The 21,364-nt window shown below is 39.4% G+C and overlaps 1 protein-coding gene across 2 annotated transcripts in view; it reads left to right on the forward strand.

Annotated features, from left to right (window-relative positions):
* Positions 1-21,364, forward strand: part of slc22a23 (solute carrier family 22 member 23) — a 63,786-nt gene that overhangs the window by 14,691 nt on the left and 27,731 nt on the right. For both annotated transcript variants that reach the window (XM_056266416.1, XM_056266424.1), the window contains 2 exons: positions 12,731-12,834; positions 15,785-15,939. In XM_056266416.1, the coding sequence (XP_056122391.1) occupies positions 12,731-12,834; positions 15,785-15,939 (259 nt within the window). The remainder of the gene's footprint in view (positions 1-12,730; positions 12,835-15,784; positions 15,940-21,364) is intronic.

A 21,364-nucleotide genomic window follows, 5' to 3' on the forward strand; every position in this document is an offset into this window, starting at 1 on the left:
ACACCTACACATCTACACACCTACACACCTACACATCTACACACCTACACACCTACACACCTACACATCTACACACCTACACACCTACACATCTACACACCTACACACAAATGTGCAAATCTCTGCAGTGGGTTGAAATTGTGTTGATGATCTGAACTAAAATGACACAGGCATATTGTACTAATGATGTCATAGACACTGCGCCGTCATGTAAGCAAATACGCCTTAATAGCAAATCATTACCCACCGAGTCACCGTGTTTATACGTGCCGTCTGCCTGTACTTCCCACATGCAGTTTATCTGGAGTCGGGGATTTCCCTCCTCATTGAAAGTGTGTGTGAGTAGCCGACATCAGATCCACACAACTTATGAAGTGCACATTTCAAAGTGTTAATTCTGATCTGAATAGTGTTAATGTTTCCATCCAAAATTAAATTTTTGCACAAAGTTGCGTAAAACATTTGCGAATAAAGCATCGTTTCCATCCCATGTGTTCAAGAGAACAAAATCGTGACTTCCTGGGAAATATGTGTAAAATATCAGTAATACACTGCAAGTTTCTGTAATCTGTCTCTTTTCTCCTCCATCATAAACGAGTGTGTGTCGAGCGTCAGACGAAACACAGTAAACGCTGTCATGTTCTCTGGCTTTCGGGAACACACTCGTGTGTTTGAGACGCTTCTGGAGGGAATTAAACCAAATCATTCTGATCACACACTTCGACTCCGGCGTTTCAGAAACACATTTGAGATGCTGCGATGCCATTGGTCTGCTGGTTAGGCCAGTTATCCAATCACAGCCTCTGATGAGGCAGTCACATGAGGTTTTTGTTGCACATCGAGGGAATTATTCGATACACACGTCTCTATCGTAGTTTATGCGCAAATATGATCAGATAAAAAAATGAATCCGTCTCAAGTGAGCACATACGTTTTTATGAGCATTTTTTGTATTTTTGCATTACCATCCAGCGTTTTTTATGCAATATCCCAAAATGCGCATACAAATAGGTGGATGGAAACATAGCTATAGTTGCGCTCCTAACATGCCAGATTTTGGTCCAAATATACACACAAATGCATGTTTCTTTCACGAACAAGGCAATCCCAGATTGTGCTACACCAAAAAGTTATTCAAGATCTAGGAAAACGCTGAAATGAAGCTGCGATCCCATTGGTCCACTGGTTAGGCCACTTATCCAATCACATCCATCGTAGTTTATGTGCATGTCTTATCAGATACAAAAATATCTGCCTCAATTGTGCATTTATTGCACTTTATTTTATTTATGCGCCTCTGGGTGTTTCCATAAAAAGTTTTTTTCACTCTAAAATCAATGTAAAAATAGGTGGCTACCAGTGATGCGCGGGTCAATGTATAAACAACCCGCACCAGACCGACGTTTTCAACTAACCCGCCCGCAACTCGGACCGAAAGAAAAAGAAAAGAAAATATTGTACCCGACCCGCTTCCTGACCTGCATTTTTTAAAAGTAGTAAATGCTCACCGTAGCGTCATTGGGCCATAGACGTATAGGAACTTGGGGTGCGGGGGAGTGGCCGCTTTTGGAAAAGTGTGAAAGCCCTTAGGAGCGCAAACTGTTCTTTTTCTGAATGCTGTATGATATAGGCTAGTGTTATGTAATAAAGGCTTGATTTATTCATTTATTTAATTTCATTTTCTTAACAATTAAGATGCTGCATGATAGACATTTATCCAGTCTAATCGAAGTGTGCGTCTCTCCCCCGACTTTCCCAACAAAAATCCCGCGCCCTCTCAGAAAATACACTGACATTACTGAGCTATATGCGTTTAAAAGTAGCCTATTAAAATGGTACAATGGCATTGCTCAGTTCAACGTTCAAAAGGTAGGCTAAATAAGGATTTCCCACTTGTATTAGTAGGTTTAGGCTATTTCGCCACGTGATGCCCAATTGAAGGTCTCACAAACACAAAATGCAGCCATAGAATATGTTAAGTCTTTATTAACGCATTTTAGACTAACAAAAACAGGTAGGCTAAGCCAAAGACTGAGGCTACAATATCAATAAATAAATGTTCACAAATACCCATGAAAGTAAAGCTGAATACTGAAACTCACAGTAAACTTAACCTGGGCTTAAAAAGAGGGCTAAAGGGTGCCACTTTTTGGTAGACTAATACAAGATAAACGCAAAATATGCAGTTGTATAAGAAAATAAAATAGGCTGCATTGTTTAGCCTACACAAATATATCCTAAAAAACTAACACAGGAACCTAAATCAGATACAGTAAGCCTAACTTGGGCTTAAAAGGGCTATAAGTGCCTTTGGTGGCCTAAAACAGAAGATTAGCCTACTTATTTTTAGCTTTCCTCGCGCTGTGTAGAAATCCCTGGGTTGAGACGGTTTCTTCTCCACGACCTGCGGAGCTGAATGTGCGCTCACTGGCTGCACTTGATGCGGGAACGCAGAGGATCCTCCTTGCCAATGCACGAAGCCTCGGGAAGGTGGGTGCCTGTCTCTCCCAAAATTCAAGCAACCGGTCCTCGTCACAGTCATCCGGCGTAAAGTGTGCAGCACGGTACCGCTCCAATTCGTTCGTTAGGCCCACATCAGCGGCATCATCAGCCCATTCAGCGAAGTCCACTCTAGGTCTTTTCTCTCTCTGACTTTCGTTAGTGACGTCTGTGGAAGGTAAAATAGCATTGTCAATAATGTCATTTACCAGCGTTAAATTGAAATATCCCATTCATCATTAATAACGCAGCCACTTACCCCCGTCTGTAGATGTCCGTGGTGCTGTAGTGCTTGAAGTCTCAGGAGAGTCCGCGGCTTCAAGAGACATGAGGTCGCTAACGATTCTGTGGAGATTTTTCCTTTCAGTCTCGGTCATCATTTTGAGACTTTTGTAGCGGGGGCAGAGGAAGAGGGTGATTTTGTGCGGATTAACTTTTGATGGAGTAGAGCAAGTGCGCGCGTACGGAGCAAAGCCATGTACTCCGGGTCTCCAAAGACTGGTTGGCAGTGTGCGCCCAGTTTGTAAAACCACAGCATCACTAAATGCAGTCGGGTAGTCCTCTCCCTGCAACTCCTCAGATGCTTTCTTGAAAGGCTCCAAGATATCTATCACGGTTGTGAGCGTGTTTTGATATATGCCTTCCATGCGGTCTGACTGCCCCCTGCTTTCGAGTAGCTCGTTAATTTCCCTGTATTGCTTGCTCACAGATTTGACCATATCAATTTTGCTATTCCAACGAGTCTCACACTCTTCGACTAAGCCATGTTGCACTGGCTTTTCATGGTAAATGGACTGCATTTATATAGCGCTTTCACAGACCCAATGGCCACCAAAGCGCTTTACATTTTGCCTCACATTCACCCATTCACTCACTCATTCACCGACGGCGGTGTCAGCCATGCAAGGCGCCATCCAGCTCGTCGGGAGCAGCTGGGGTTAGGTGTCTTGCTCATGGACACCTCGACACTTGGTCAGGTGGAACCGGGGATTGAACCACCAACCTTCTGGTTTGTAGACAACCCACATGAACCACTGAGCCTTGCTCCGTTACCTCATCTCCGTTACCTCATCAATGTCAGATCCACTGAACATATGTTTCAGAGTTGTGTTCAGAACATGGGCTGCACATGGTATCCAATGATCATTGTTTAGGGCAGCTTTGATGTGAGAACCCTGGTCACTCACGAGCACCACTTGATCGAACGAGATCCCGTAAGTACACAGCTGCTCATTGATCTGTTCATGGATGTTGATTGCTGTTTTGGGCAATGTGCAATTGAATTCCACTGTGGACATAACACGGCTTGCCAGCTTCCAATCCTCTGTGATATAATGGCACGTCAAGACAGTGTAGGACCTTCTGTTAAAATCATCAGTCGTTATTGCAACCCCTCCATTGTCATGCACCGCTGACTTCAGAACCTCGGATAAGGCTTCTTTCTCGACCACGGCCTGTTTTCTAGCTCGATCACAGAGTGTCTGCCTATGAGGAAGCACTCCATTTGCGTCGACTGACCCATAACGTGCTCCAATGTTGATGAGACCCTGGGCCACTTTCGTAAAACCTTCCCCCGAAACAATATCAAAGGGGCGCAGGTCTGTGCAACAAAAGTCCACGCAGTAATCCACATATTTACTCTTCACTTGAAGAGGGATTTTCGTGTGGTCAGGGCGCATCTATAGTTTGTGGCCTGGGTTGGCCTGACGCTGCTCTGTGATGGCTTCCCGGGGCCGCACTTGTGTCGTGGTCTCAGTTTGAGAAGTACACATGACATATCCCGCACTCCCACACTTTGCTCTTTCTGTTTGTGTATTTGCGGCACTTCCACTCCCCAGCCTTCACCTTTCCTCTCTCCGCCTCCATGTCTGAGCTCGTGCATCATCTTCGCGCCAGTAAAGTGTAGGCCTATGTATTTCATACAAAATTGTGTCTAGTACTATGTAAATTACAACGGTTTTATTGGCATCTTTATTTCAAACGACCCGACCGACCGCGACCCGAATATCATTAAAAATATTTTTGGATGACTCGTGACCGGAGGCACCCGCTCATTTTGGATCAACCCGCGCCTCACTGGTGGCTACTGATAGTAGTAATAGAAAAAACCTAAACTTACTGTAGTTGTTACACACAACAGGCATTAAAAAAATACTGTGAATGTGCAGATGGAATAACGTTGTGTATTGTTCATCATCACAGATTTTCTGAGGGCTTTTTAAAGCACATGAATGGCCTCTGATAAACCAGCTGTCCTGGTGTTTTTCAGCTAGTGATGGACATGGAAACCTGAGCTCCAGTTTCTGCAGAGACCCGTTCACACACATGCGTCCCTTCCTGTGCTGTGCTGTCCCGTCCACACACACACACACACACTTTATTTACCCAGCTGTTCAGATCAACTCACTGATCCTTTATCAGTTGGTGTGACTTGATCTTTTAGTCTGAAACACAACATGCATATTCACAGATTTCTCTTCAGACTTATGAGTTGGACTCAAACTGACCGTAAAGAAATAAACTGACAGTATATGGATAACAAAATGCATCTTAAAATACCACTTTATCAAAAAGTTGGATTTGATTTTTCTAATGCTATACTGTAGTTTAAAAAGAGAGAATTGACAGTTCCTGAATGTGGAAATGGTCTGTAATCTTCCTCTCCATTTACTTACAAGTATGTATTTGAGTTGTGTGCCTCAAGCGTTTGTGTGTTTGCTGAAGTCATGTTTCGCTGCTGTACTTTAGTCGTACATGGAGAGACAGTGATGCTCCCTCAAAGAATTATCATGTCATCTTCATATAGGAATGATAACTATTCTGATAATTGCTTTTGTTGATTATTTCTTTGATTCTTTTTTTATTTGTGTTTTTTTCTACTGACTGTATTTCTGACAAATCTGTGAATAGAATCAACTCTAGTTGACTATGATTCATTTGCATGTTTACAGTTATTAATCCCTCTAAATACAATGTATGGGTTGTCATTGTTCTCATTGCACTATGACAGTAACACATCTTCACAGGCTAAAAACAATAAGCCTTTTTTGCCTCTAACACCAGCAAATACAATTCCCCCTTTCTCTCTCTATCTCTTCCTTTCTCTCGCTCTTTCTCATTACTCTTTCTCTGTCTTTCTCTCTTGAAGACAGAACTATGGAAAACAAGAGAGCACATTCCCAATCCCACATGCAGTGCAACAAGCCAAGACCCTGAATGATCCCCTTATCTTAGGCCGGGACACACCAAGCTGACGAACGATCGGGCAACATCAGTCGACGTAGTTTTTCCGGTGTGTTTAACACCGTTGGCTCTAGTCGGCTTTCATCAGCGCTAGTTCTTTGGTGTTGGTTTGGTGTGTCCCTAAAAAGAATCAATTCTGTTTTCGATTCATTAAGGCTCAGGAAATTTGTAGACATCCAAGCCTTGACTTCATTTAAACATGCCAACAATCTTCCCATGGCAGTGGAGTCATTTGACTTAAGTGGTATATACAGCTGTGTATCGTCTGCATAGCAGTGGAATGACACTCTGTATTTACGCAAGATTGAGCCCAAAGGAAGCATATAAAAAGAAAAAAGAAGTGGTGCTAAAACAGACCCTTGTGGAAGGCCACATGATAAAGGTGTCGAAACTGATGTCCACTCACCCATACAAAGAGAGAATCGTCTATTTAAGAGATAGGACTTAAACCAATTTAAGGCATTTCCAGAAATGCCTACACATGTTTCAAGCCGGGAGATAAGAATATTATGGTCAACCGTATCGAACGCCGCTGTGAGATCCAACAGCAGGAGAACAGTCACATTCCCTTGATCGGTTGCCAAAAAGATATCATTAAAAACCTTCAATAACACTGTTTCTGTGCTATGGTGCTTCTTAAAACCTGACTGAAGTACTTCACCAACATGATTTTCATCAATAAATAACTCTAATTGAATCAGAACACATTTCTCTAAGATCTTTGCCAGAAATGGAAGTTTTGAGATAGGTCTATATTTGCAAAGAGCGCTCGTATCTAGATTTTCTTTTTTCAGCAAAGGCTGGACTACAGCATGTTTACAATACTCGGGAACAATCCCTGAAAGTAAACTTTTATTTACTATAGAAACCATATATGGGCCAACCGATTCTATGGTTTGCTTTAACAGAGGTGTCGGAATAATGTCTTGGGGAGCAGATGTAGACTTCAGCTTAGAAACAATATTGTTAAAAGTAGAGATAGAAATAGGCTCAAATTGCGATAAATTAACGATGGTTTCTAGTGCATATAATGGCACAAATGTACACTGCTGTATATTATTCCGAACCTCTGATATACGATCGACAAAGAAGTGTGAAAAACTTTCACATAAATCAATTGACAAAACCGGAGGTGCCTCTAATTTAGGATTCAAAACAGAATCAGTTGTTGAGAAAAGAAATCGCGGATTTGGGCGATTTTTCTCAATAGCATTTGCGAAGAAGCTCGTCCTAGCAGATTTTACAGCCCGTTGAAATTTAGACAGCGAGTCTTTCAACATTTCATAGGAGATTTGCAACTTATCTATCTTCCATTTCCGTTCACATCTTCTACATTCCCTTCTTAGGGATCTAGTTTGTCCATTCAACCATGTCCAATATGCGCTCTTTCCTCTCATTAACAAAATAAACACAACAAAAATGACAGCGATGAGAAAACAGCAGTTAATAAAGCATCTGATCATAGCAATGTGGATGTTTGCACTTTTGCATAATGCCCACCTTCCTTCAAATCCCTTAACAGTCTTAACACAAATCTTTAACAATTGGAGATGCTGTTTTTTTTTGTTTTCTGCAGGAGCAAAACTCATTGTATGGACTTTAGGGTTGGGAATCACCAGAGGCCACACGATACGATATTATCATGATACTTCAGTCACAATAATATATTATCATGATACTTGAGCCACGATACGATATTATCGTGATACTTGAGCCACGATACGATATTATCGTGATACTTGAGCCACGATACTTGAGCCACGATACGATATTAACGTGATACTTGAGCCACGATACGATATTATCGTGATACTTGAGCCACGATACGATATTAACGTGATACTTGAGCCACGATACGATATTATCGTGATACTTGAGCCAAGATACAATATTATCGTGATACTTGAGCCAGAGCCAAGATACAATATTATCGTGATACTTGAGCCAAGATACAATATTATCGTGATACTTGAGCCAAGATACAATATTATCGTGATACTTGAGCCAAGATACAATATTATCGTGATACTTGAGCCACGATACGATATTATCTTGATACTTGAGCCAAGATACGATATTATCGCCACGATATGATATTATCGTGATACTTGAGCCACGATACGATATTATCGCCACGATATGATATTATCGTGATACTTGAGCCACGATACGATATTATTGCCACGATACGATATTATCGTGATACTTGAGCCAAGATACGATATTATCGCCACGATATTATATTATCGTGATACTTCAGTCACAATAATATATTATCGTGATACTTGAGCCACGATACGATATTATCGTGATACTTGAGCCACGATACGATATTATTGTGATACTTGAGCCAAGATACGATATTATCGTGATACTTGAGCCACGATACGATATTATCGTGATACTTGAGCCACGATACGATATTATCGTGATACTTGAGCCACGATACGATATTATCGTGATACTTGAGCCACGATACGATATTATCGCCACGATATGATATTATCGTGATACTTCAGTCACAATAATATATTATCGTGATACTTGAGCCACGATACGATATTATCGCCACAATATGATATTATCGTGATACTTGAGCCCAGATACGATATTATCAGTGTCTGTTCAGGAAATGAAACTCAGATAACCTCTGACCTTCACCACTCCTCAAGTCTCAGTCCCTCTTCAGACCAAAGGAAACCGGGCCAAAAGCCCTGCAACGTTTGTTTTAGATTTTTCATTTACTCAAAATTTGGTGAAACGATGCACTTCTTTTGTAAGTTTGCCTTTACAAAATACCTTAAATATCCAGTTGCACTACATATTTGTGGCTCAAAAAGAGCCAGAACCCCTGGAGCATTGACCATTCCTACAGTCTGAAATGTTAAGTCATTCTCGTACTGCATCTGAGAGCCTTTCATTTCACTGTCTAAACGTCTCACTTCCTCTGTCTCTCATTATGTGTCTCTCGTGTGGTTCTTTCCTTTGAATCATAAACTCATAAAGGCATCGGAGCGAGGGCTGCCTGTGTTTCTGTGTGGCGGCTCTCACACCGGTCTGTTGCCAGGCAGAAACTATGCGGCAATCTCTGTCTTTTCCTCACTGGCGCTCGATGTGTTCTGCGTATCTTCCCTTTTCCCCGATTCATTTATCTGTGTGTGAGAGACTCTGAGGAGAGCTGGCTGCCGAGTATACAAGCCTACATATACTTACACTATTATTATAACATCATCATCTCACTCTCTGACTCTGTAATGATCCTTCATCCTCTCTGTTCTCAAACACACATTTGTTTGAAGAGTTAGTCTGGTTTGTGAGGTTGTGTATTTATGTAAAACAGCACTTATTACTTCCCTTTATTTTTACCATGGCACCTATACTGTATCTTTTAATATGTTAGTTATCTTTTAATAATAAACTCTAACATTAATTCACTGTTTATCCAATTGATCCAATGTATTTGAATTGACAGAATAAAAAAATGCAACTTTTGAAAGTAAGAAAGTAAAAACTCAAAAAAGCCCACGCTAAAAAAGAGACAAAAGTATAATGAGTTGAGATTAATTTTTGCAGTGTAGTTTCTGTCAATCATCATGACTGCAGTTACATGCGGATTTACTACTGTAAAACCATGATCAGGACTGTCCACTAATATGGTAAAATATAATACCTGTTGAAATAAGGACGACTTGTTAATGTCAATCAATTCAGTCAACACTACAGTTTGTGTAAAAATCAAATAAATGTAATGAAAAGATCATCATTCACTATAATGTTACTTTTTGGGCGACAATTTTATGTAATGTCCACATTTTTGGTAACTTTGTTTTTTATTATTTTAAAGTATGAGATAAACAAAGAAGATAATTACAATGTAAACTGAAAAGGAGAGAAAATAATATACATATAGCATATAATGCATACACACACACACACACATATCAGCGTTGAAAAGATTCTTTGCTGAATAGTTCAATGCGTCCTTGATGAGTAAAAGCAGAGTTTTCTCTCTTTTCTCTCTCTGTTTTAAATTACAAAAATATTTCACTGTTCTTACTGTTTTTTGATCAAATAAATGCAGCCTTAGTAGCGCAGAAGAGACTTGTATCAAAAATATAAAATCATTTGCAATATTTCCAAACGTTTGACAGGTTGTAAATGGTGGAAGGTCGGGGTCACCAAGTTTTTGGGAACTGAATATTGAATCTTTTTGCTAATTACATTTTTTCAAAATATTTTGTTACCAATTATTTGAGTAGCAGATTTCATCAAAATTATTACTAGGTATTTTTCATGCAATGGCAATTTTTAGACAAAATAGTTCATAGTTAAATATTAAAATGTTTTGTTAGAAATGACCCTGGTAAAAGTTTAGTTTTAAAACTTAATTAATAGTATTTTAAATTACACTTCTATCCAGTGCAATCTAAAAAAAAACCTCTGTTTTAGTCACTACAAAATATGTATATAAAGAATAATAATAAATAAATAAAAACTCAACAAATGACCTACTCTGTATGTCAGTCGTGGTTGCGTGTAGTTTAAATGAAAACAGAACGATCGATACAGAGACTTTAATCAACACAGCAAACGTTCAGTGTTCAGTTCAAACAAAGTTCACTAATTCCTGTCATCAACATTTCAACTAGCGTTCACGTCCTCATAGAACTCGTAATTACAACTTGTAAACTGGGATTTAGCTCCTACTTGTACCACCTGACCTCATTGATAGTGTTGCCATAGAAACGCTTCAGAGAAACAGGGATCAGGTGTGTAACTAATCAGAAACCATGGAAACCAACTATGAACTAGAACTCAGCCATGACAAAGAAACCAAACAGAAGAAGACAATGACACTGTATGATGGTGTCCATGAGTAATGTGTGTGTGTGTGTGTGTGTGTGTGTGAGTAAGGTTTAATCCTGAAGCATGTGACGGGCGTGGCTCAGTCATCACACAATAGAGGAGAGCGCGTTCTCTTTGTGTCTGTGGAGCTGCAAACACACGCTCTGATTAAACACACTCCAGCTAGCGCAGCGAGTTTTGTTCCTCTAGAAAATGTGATATGAGTTTTATCTCGCTGTACGCCTGCTTTGGAAACGTTTGTTCAGCATTATAGGGCATTTGTGCAACATATCAAAGTGCAAACCATGCGGATTTGACAGGGTTTGGCCTGGTTCTCAGAAAAAAAAGGGGAAATGGTGTTATTTAAAGGTTATTTTTTTCCCAGCTGTTCTGTGAGTGGTCATGTGACTTATCTGCGTGTCGTTGTGTCAATGCTTTCACTTTTTCTTAAGCCTCTAAAGGGTCAACATGATCAAAACTTCACCGGTAAACCTGTCACACACAATCCATTCTGCCGTCTGACTGACTGACTGTTTTAGCCAGTAAAATATATAATACTTATATAATAAGGTAAAAAAATGTGGTGTAAAAATATTGTGGTTCACAAGTCTTTGATACAAGAATAACTTTGATTGTTAGTAATATTTCAAGATGAACACTTACTGGACTGAAGCAGCTTCATTTTAATTGATTATACAGACATCATTTATTAGAAAAATCAAGTATCAAATGATCATCAGGCTTTTGAGGAAGGTTTATTTGTTCATCTCTCAATCACCACTGTATTATATGTTTTAAAACTACAGAGCTCTGGTCATAAAACTAAGCATTTAATCATCTTACTAAGACATATTATTGGCGGATATTAATATTTATATGCATTTTTTGCAAGTATCTGTTATACAGTTATAAAGATCTCATTGTTTTGCATTACAAGCATCAGACTTTCAACTTTTTGGCCATATAAATATCAGCATCTGCACCAAATAAATCTGAGTTGTTTTTCCTCTTTTTCATTTGTTTGAGCTTCATATTCAAACCATAAAACACATATGCAACATCTCACAATTTTTCTTTTTCTTTTTCTGGCTGTTATATGTTAGGATTTACAGGGTTGAAACAGACATGAAATACAACTTTTATGCAATTTAAAGGTGAAAGAAAAACAATAAAAAAAAAACAAATAAAAAGACTAGAGCCTGTAAACAACCACCGACAACCCTTAGCATCATGCTAGCAAATTTGGCATGGACAAGCCTCACATTTGTCTATGAAAAATATTAGTTTTACATAACTACATTTTTAGTGGCCGCTATGTTGAAATCCCATGACGTGCCAAATGCTCACCCTATCTTGGTAACTCCCTATTATCAAACACTTCCTGTTGGGTCATTATAGGAGACAAACACACCTGTGAAAAGGCTTTTTTAATGTTTGTCTGTATGTGTTTGTATGGTCTTTGTAAGTATACCACCTGTTCTTGCTAAAAAAAAGTATTCTGAATTAAGTACAATCATGTTGATTATTCATTAAGAACAAAAACAAACAAACCAACAAAAAAAAAATTAGGGATGCACGATATATCTGCCACCATATCGGTATCGGCCGATATATGATCATTTTGAATGTTATCGTTATCGGCCCAATAAGAAAATTTGGCCAATATATTAAAGCCGATAAGTAATGTATTATTTCCTTCAGCTGAGACACTTCAGATGCGCTCTGTTCAACATGATGGGTTTGAATTGCTGGAAATATAAAAGAAAAATACAGGTCAGTGCAACATGTGCAGTGCAAGTCTGTCATATAGGCTACATACAGTTATCATAAGAGCATTATAATTGTGTGCTTGGGACATGGCTTTTAATGGTGAGACCTTTGTTTTGTAATCAGGCTCTCAAAAATTATCTAAAAATTCGAATTTAGATTTATCGGCCAATATATCGGTTATCGGCTGTCAATTATAAAGAGGTATCGGCAAAAATTTTCATATCGGTGCATCCCTAAAAAAAAATGGTGGTTTAGAAAACCGAATTACCATATTGTTAACAGTAATGGCACATTTTAATAATTACGTTTCTTCCTATGGTGACAGAAAAGCTTGAAATGTTTTGAATAATAACCCATTTTTCTGTCCCAACAGTGGAATCTAGTGTGCGACTCCGCCTGGATCGTTCACATTGCCAAGTTTTCCCTGTTGGTGGGCTCCATCTTTGGATACCTGGTGTTGGGAGTTTTGGCAGATTGGTGAGTATGTCTAAAAATGTCTTACTTTCTTGTATTTTTGAATCAAAACTCATTTTCTTTCAGATATTAATGCATTAAAGAGTAACTTCTCTTCATTATAACACTGTGTCCCAAACATGATAGAGTAACCAGAAGTAAAAGTAGAAGTAAAATTATGATGTTAATAATTACTTGAGTAAGTATTAAAAAAAAAGTATCCAATTATTAGAATAGTGAGTTTCTAGTTACTTCAGATGTCCAAAAACCATGTTAGCGTGATAATTTAAGTGGTATGTTTAGTGGTTTGTGTATTTAATAGTTTAATAGTCTTTTGTAAAATGTAGTACAGAGTTGTTTACTTGCTGCACAACCTACAGCCATGTGTGAAAGAGATATTTAATGGATTCATTTGATTTGATTTAAACAAAATTGAAACTTCTCCATTGCCTCAGATTGCCTCTCTCAGTAATCCTTCCCCATTGTGTCACACACACACAGCCTGTGTTATTTACATCTGAGAGATTTATGAAGCCAAACGTGAGGTGCTGACGCAAAGCACAGTGATTTACAGGCAACCGAACTGATTGCTCAGTGTTTATAAAGAGAGCTCTCTATGCACTCCTTCTGTTTATAAACCATTCGTAATTTGAATAAAAGTGTTATTTTTCATGTTGTCAAGTACATACTGCAATGTGTTGGGAGTGACAAAGATATTTAAAAACAGGACTGATTCCCAAATCGCAATGATTGACATAGTAATAACTATAAACATGGATGGGGAAAATCTGATATGTCAAAATAGATCTAGCATAATATTTTTTTTATGTTCCAATATCAAAATAAAATGGCTAAATAGTTCCAATATTATTTTATATATATATATATATAGCTGTGGAATTGAAACTGGTACTGAGAACTACTTGAGCTCATATTAAAGAGCTGGTTTTATAGTCTCCTACATTTATGAGAAATACTTCATTGTTTCCAAATGTTTCTCATTTTAAAAGTGTGCAAGCGTATTTGCTGCTTTTTTGTGACTTCATGGTCACAGTCATTTTCATTGTGCTGGTAGACACACGGTACATTGTCCCACCGTCAGTGCCGTCAACATGCGACCAAATATTCTTACAGTGTCACAACTTTCCTTACAACTTGTATATTTGCAATATAGTATATGATTTTTTTCCCAAGCAATGTTAATTTGAAGAAGACAAATCAATAACTGCGTAAGGCAATGTGTTTTATAGAGAGGAAAAACAATCTGTTCACAATTATCGGGGCCAAGCTCAAAGAAGGAACGATAAGTTGTGCAAGCATCAGACTAACTGCAACAATGAATAAGATATTTTAGGGGATTTTCATTAGAATGATTGAAAAATCTTAAATAGAATTACTAGTAATATGATTGAATTGTTTATTACTTTTGACCAATAGGTGGCGCTGTGGCCAAATTGATGTGATGTGGTCAGGGTGAGGTGACAATGACACATGCAAAGTTTGGTGTCAATTTGCCAAAGCATTGCAGAGATAAAGCCTCAGAGTCATTTAGTCAACTTTGTTGATTTGTTAAATGATAGCGTTTTTGTCTATTGACACGAAATACAATTTTGCCGGTGCGGTCTGAAGATGATCTGACTCAAATTTGGTTAAAATTGGACCAATGGTTTAGGAGGAGTTCGAAAAAGTCAGGAAGTTTATCCGACTATGGCAAAATTGATATATATCTCAAAACGCTTTGAGTACCTTGGTGCCGATACCACATACAGAGTTTCGTAACGATATGTTAATGCATTCGTCAAACATAAACATAAAGCATCTTATGACAAAATTAATTCAAAATGGCCGATGCCCAAAATGGCCAATATGGGAATATTGGGTACCATATGACTCGGCATGCTGCACCAAATCTAAAGTTTTGTGATGTTTGGGCAAACCGTTTAGAAGTTATAAGCAAAAGCAGCCATTTTTTCATATCTCCTGATCACTAGGTGGCACTGCACCGAAACTGTGCAGGTAACCTCAGATCATGGTTGTCACAACACACACCAAGTTTGGTCAGATTGCGTTTAAGCGTTGTGGAGATATAGCCTCACGTTTATTTTGGCGTGCTTTTCGTTGAATTCGTTTGCGCAGTATTCGAGAACCGTTTGACTAATTGCCTTGATTTCCGTAACTTTTCGTCAGCGTGGTCTGAAGATGATCTGAAAAGTAGGTTTTCTAAATTTACTGACGGAAAAAGACGTCTTGAGCCAAGGAATCAGATTTCTTCTAGCCCTTATGGTTCAAAAGTTATTAGCATAAACATGAGTGCATCAGAGAGATGATGCTAATGTGCACACGAATGAAATGATATTCACAGTTTAACAAGTGTACAAGAGTAAGAAGTTGTGTTTTTATAAAGTATTGTTTAGCAAAACATTACTTGAGTAAATGTAATGAATTACTGCCCACTTCTGTGAGCAATACAAGTCTTTTCCATATTAATTAGAGTTTGTAAGGACAGTAAGAACTGCAGAATTTATTATTTATGTCAGTTATTTGTTTTAAAACTTTCTATAAATCGTACTGTGTAGGTGATTACGCTTGATCTCTTTGACTTTTAAAACGCTTTACATGTCCCTTCAATTATGAAACACACAAAAAAATGATTTTTAAAAAAAGTTTCCAAGCTCAAAAGTCCCCAAATTACACTAAGCCATATTTATTACATTGCGAATCTCACCTGGGTGATTGTTTATGTCATAGCCAAATGTAATATAACTGCTCAAAGTGGATTAAAAGGCAGTATTGTAATACATCAACATTATACATTTCTCAGTCCTGCATTTATATATGGTTGCCAACTTAACATCCTATATGATATGATCTAATATACATTCTGGTTCCTGAAGCCAAACCAGTCGAACCACTCGGTATACACCGCTCTGGAGATTGGCTTTTTGATGAAATGCTTCACTTCTCTAACACTCAGGTTCGGAAGGCACCCGGTCCTGATCCTGTCCGTCTTCTTCATGATAGTTTTCGGCATGACGGTGGCCTTCTCGGTCAACGTCCCGATGTTCAGCACCCTGCGCTTCTTCGAGGGCTTCTGCTTGGCAGGAATCACACTGTCCCTCTACGCTCTGAGTGAGTAATTCCACACGTCGTGAGCTCTCAGACTAAACTGCTTTATCAAGAGCTGGGCTTCAGACGACGACATCGTTCTTCATTTCTCTGTGGGACTCTTCCTCAAGGCAATGCATTCAGAGGGCATTACTTGCATTGCTTACAACTGCAAAACAAATCAAAAATATATACGCAATATACACAATAATACACATTACACTGCATTAACAACAGATATGGATATACAGTTCAAATTTATAGTAACATTTAGCATTCATACACCTGTCATACATATGGGCATTTGAAAACATTACAGTAGTTTTTAGCTTAACTCTGTCTCTTTGTCTGTCTACTGTGACAAATACCCTGATAACTTTAATAATGGGGGTCAATGTTTAGGAGCCACGGAAAAGCATCAGGGCGTTTTAAGTGTACAAAACATTGGGCGCATGGATGGAGAAAGAGCTTGTGTGTTGTGAAAGTCACATGATCAGGCTCAACTGATTGTATTGAATGATGATTTTCATTCCTTCATCAGAAACTCATTGTTGCTCTTAAGGAAAGGATGTTGTTTGCGAACTGGACTGTGATGGACTCTGAGACTGTTGAATGACAATAATGGCTTTTGTTTGAAATATTATCTCTTCTTTGTTAGTATTAGTTACTAAGTTAGCAGTGAATTGTAAGTAAATGTTGTTCGTTTGGCTGTTGGCCGTATAGATTTCTTTGTTCTAGACAGTTTTTTACTCAATATATATGATTTGTGGTCTTCCCCTCAGACACAAAGGTCAATTATGGTCTCGCTACTCTATTGCACTGTCTTTTCAGTTGGTTATATTCCTTCAGACGGATTACCCGTAGAGTAAAGGTGACCTTCTGCATGCTTAACAGTGAAGACAGGTTCTGATGAGTGATAATCCTCTTTAGATGAACACTGCGCTGCAGTAATAGGGTTTGAACCGACGCCTCACCTGACTGTCTGATGACTCTGTGTTGTAAAAGTGGCTACGGTGGCCTTTCAGTTTACTTGTCATAGTAATTTCTCCATCTATCTTGGAAAGCACTCCCAAAAATAGACCCGGCCTGGACTATTGGCGTGCTTCAGACGTTTTTAATGGGTGGTAATGAAATTATACAATAAAAAAGGGTATCGAAAAAACTCATAGACTGTTAAATTTCACAAACAAATGCAAAGAAACTGCAAATAAAACACTGAATGAAAAGTACAATTTCCGTGGAAAAAATTTAAATAGTATTTTCTTGTAAAACATACTGTTTTATTTACAACTTTGCGAAGATCATTTCTACAGTGTGACCTGTGCAACACCACATAACTATTATTGTTATTTTGATATGCTGTGCTGAGACACAATGAAGTGCAATAACTTTAGGCATTCCATGTTATTCATGCTATTTTTCATTACTTGCCCTTACGACATTCAACACTCAAATGACTTTTCCTCAAAGTAAAACATCCATGTTTGGCCTTTTCAATACAACAGAAAGGACCAGGGGCTGCAAAGTCCAAAAATCACCATAAAATATTAGCAGTCCATATGACCATTTGACAGTCTTCTGAAGTCATATAGCAGCTTCATGTTATGGCCATACCCTAATCTGTCACTGATAATCACCTTCTGGCAGCGCTCGTATATTATTCTTATTCAAACGTGGTGTGTGAAGGGGAGAACTGCTGTTGCTATGCAAATGTCTTCCCTGGCAAGCCCAACCCTTGAGCCTGATGCCACTGGCTGAGACAGGACAAGGTTGTGTAGATGCAGATGAACAACAGTCTGTGGCGAGATAGCAAACACAGTTTCTCTCAACAACACTTGTTAATATTTGTTTAATGTGCAGAGTCGTCTATTTGCTATTACCGATGTCAGTCGTTTCAAGCATTTTGTGATTCCGATTATTGTCTTGATTTCTAAATTAGGGTATCAATGCCTTTGCAATGTTAAGTTAACTATTAATATTTGGAAACTTGTGATGTGCAAGCAGGGCAGGGTCATTTTATAATGTTGGCCAATATCAGTCTTATTTTCCTGAAGTAATTTGCTGAAATCAAGCATAAACAGTGAAAGGTGAGCAATAGCCAATGGGATTACAGTATTCACATTAGTCCCGCCCACTGCCGAAGCAACCCGCTTGCAGAGGCTTCTGCTGGGTCTTAAAGGCTTTGTTTTTCTGCAAATGATTATGTTTGCAAATGACTTGTCAAAAAAGAACAAAACAGGAACAGAACATGACAGAACTAGGCAAGAACTAGACTAGACAGGACTAGAGAGTTAGTCTACAGAACACAACAGCTCAATACAAGACTAGGCGAGACTGACTGGAGGACGGACCGACTTAGGGAACGATTTACCAAATAACTGAGAACAAGATGAGAATATAAAGGAGAGAGAACAAGGACAGGTGGAAATAATTAAGGTCAGTGTAGCCGTGAATCAACTTAACAAAGGAGACTGGGGTTTATTTGCCAGACATTTTGTGCCAAAAGCGTTAAAATATTTGTAAAAAAAAAAAATATCTTTTTCATCCTCATTTTCACTTTCTGTTTAGAATACTGTGTTTCCAGGGGCATTATATCTTCCACAAACGCAAGTGTAGGAGCATTCATTCTTTGAAATTTCTTATTGGTTATTCACTGGCACGGGGGCACCGTTTTCTTTATTATTTCCTTTATTGTTTGAGCTAGTGTTGGAAGGGGCGAATAACGGGAGCCAACTTTCTGTTGACCGTATTGCATTGGATAAATCATGGCCACATTTGTCAAGCTGAAATAAAAATCAAAATCAAGCTAAGATCGCCAGTCTTCCTTTAGTAAAGATATGACAACCGAGTGCGAGCGAGTCATGAGCCGCCTCTGTGTGGCTATTGGATGACGCAAACAGCAAGTAAACGTAATTGGCGAACCTCATTGCACGGTATCCACGTAATCACGTACCTATATAAGTATTGCACAAGCTACACTAGCATACACTCACCTAAAGGATTATTAGGAACACCTGTTCAATTTCTCATTAATGCAATTATCTAATCAACCAATCACATGGCAGTTGCTTCAATGCGTTTAGGGGTGTGGTCCTGGTCAAGACAATCTCCTGAACTCCAAACTGAATGTCAGAATGGGAAAGAAAGGTGATTTAAGCAATTTTGAGCGTGGCATGGTTGTTGGTGCCAGACGGGCCGGTCTGAGTATTTCACAATCTGCTCAGTTACTGGGATTTTCACGCACAACCATTTCTAGGGTTTACAAAGAATGGTGCGAAAAGGGAAAAACATCCAGTATGCGGCAGTCCTGTGGGCGAAAATGCCTTGTTGATGCTAGAGGTCAGAGGAGAATGGGCCGACTGATTCAAGCTGATAGAAGAGCAACTTTGACTGAAATAACCACTCGTTACAACCGAGGTACCAGCAAAGCATTTGTGAAGCCACAACACGCACAACCTTGAGGCGGATGGGCTATAACAGCAGAAGACCCCACCGGGTACCACTCATCTCCACTACAAGTAGGAAAAAGAGGCTACAATTTGCAAGAGCTCACCAAAATTGGACAGTTGAAGACAAATGTTGTCAAATTGGACAGTTGAAGAAAAATGTTGCCTGGTCTGATGAGTCTCGATTTCTGTTGAGACATTCAGATGGTAGAGTCAGAATTTGGCGTAAACAGAATGAGAACATGGATCCATCATGCCTTGTTACCACTGTGCAGGCTGGTGGTGGTGGTGTAATGGTGTGGGGGATGTTTTCTTGGCACACTTTAGGCCCCTTAGTGCCAATTGGGCATCATTTAAATGCCACGGCCTACCTGAGCATTGTTTCTGACCATGTCCATCCCTTTATGGCCACCATGTACCCATCCTCTGATGGCTACTTCCACCAGGATAATGCACCATGTCACAAAGCTCGAATCATTTCAAATTGGTTTCTTGAACATGACAATGAGTTCACTGTACTAAAATGGCCCCCACAGTCACCAGATCTCAACCCAATAGAGCATCTTTGGGATGTGGTGGAACGGGAGCTTCGTGCCCTGGATGTGCATCCCACAAATCTCCATCAACTGCAAGATGCTATCCTATCAATATGGGCCAACATTTCTAAAGAATGCTTTCAGCACCTTGTTAAATCAATGTCACGTACAATTAAGGCAGTTCTGAAGGTGAAAGGGGGTCAAACACAGTATTAGTGTGGTGTTCCTAATAATCCTTTGTATATTCAACTTGACTACGCTTTTTTCATGCAATATATTAATATTCAACTCAAGTAAACATTGTAAGTCCATGTATTGATTAGTTAATTAGTAAATTATTGGTTCCCTGACTGGCAGCATGTTGAGCATAATTAAGAAAACAATGACACGAACAAACAAAAACGTTGTTGTTTAAAAGGTTTATTTTTTGGCGTTTTTGCCTTTTATTAGGATAGGACTGTAGCTAGACAGGAAGTGAGGTGGGAGAGAGAGAGAGACAGAGAGAGAGGGGGGCGGGATCGGGAAAGGTCCACGGGACTCGAACTCGGGTCGCCCGAAGCACAGCTGCGCTACATGTTAACACACTTGCCCACAAGGCAATCGGCGCTGACAAATTTGTTTTTTTAATCGCACTTGTAATAAATAGTATTTCAAGGAGGCCATCTCTGAACTCTTGACCTGTCCTGTCACGGCCAAGTAACCCATCCCTGAAACCTCTGCCTGCCGGATACGACCAAGAAGACCGTCTCTGAACTCTTTACCGACCCTATTACATCCAAAGAGGTTGTTTCTGAACTATCTGCCTATCTGGTCATGGCAATGGAGGTTGTTTTGGACTCTCTTCAGTCCTATCTGCTCGGCTGTGGTGGTCTTCTGCTCCACATTGGTGGGATCCAGTGGTGGTGGCTTGCTCTGCTGGCTTCACCTTGGTGTACCCGGCATTGCCCCGGTTTCTTTACCCGCTTCCACCTCACGGACCCCTAGCCCTGGCACACCTCCCCGGCTCCACCCAACTGGAGGTTTGTTTGTTGTTGAGTGTCTGGAAGCCGCTCTTCAAATGTGTAGGGGTGTCACGATTTCCCCTGTGCTTTGTGTTCTGAGACCCTTGTTTTGATATTCTGTTGCCTTGATGTTTCTGGTTTCACCTGTGCCGTGTTATCCTTGTTATCCTTTGGCTGCGTCTGAAAGTGTAGGCAGTGACTTGTTGCCTCGCTGCCCTATCAGACAGTGACTCTGCAGGCAGCGGTTGGGCACGAAGGAACCTCACGAAACTGATTTCGGACAGACTTCTGAGGCAGCGTAACGTTTTATTGATCTACAGCGAAATAGAGCGAGCTTCGGTGAAAACGAAAGTGAATCTCTAATGACTACAATAGTAATTTCTCAATAGAAATGACATCATAAGTGGAAAACGTTGATCAAAACTTTACATTTACACACAAACTGACAACCAGTCGCAACTTTCAG

This window comes from Rhinichthys klamathensis, unplaced genomic scaffold (assembly GCF_029890125.1).
Source record: "Rhinichthys klamathensis goyatoka isolate OS25496 unplaced genomic scaffold, OSU_Roscu_1.1 h1tg000011l_1, whole genome shotgun sequence".
Classification (NCBI taxonomy): Eukaryota; Metazoa; Chordata; class Actinopteri; order Cypriniformes; family Leuciscidae; genus Rhinichthys; species Rhinichthys klamathensis.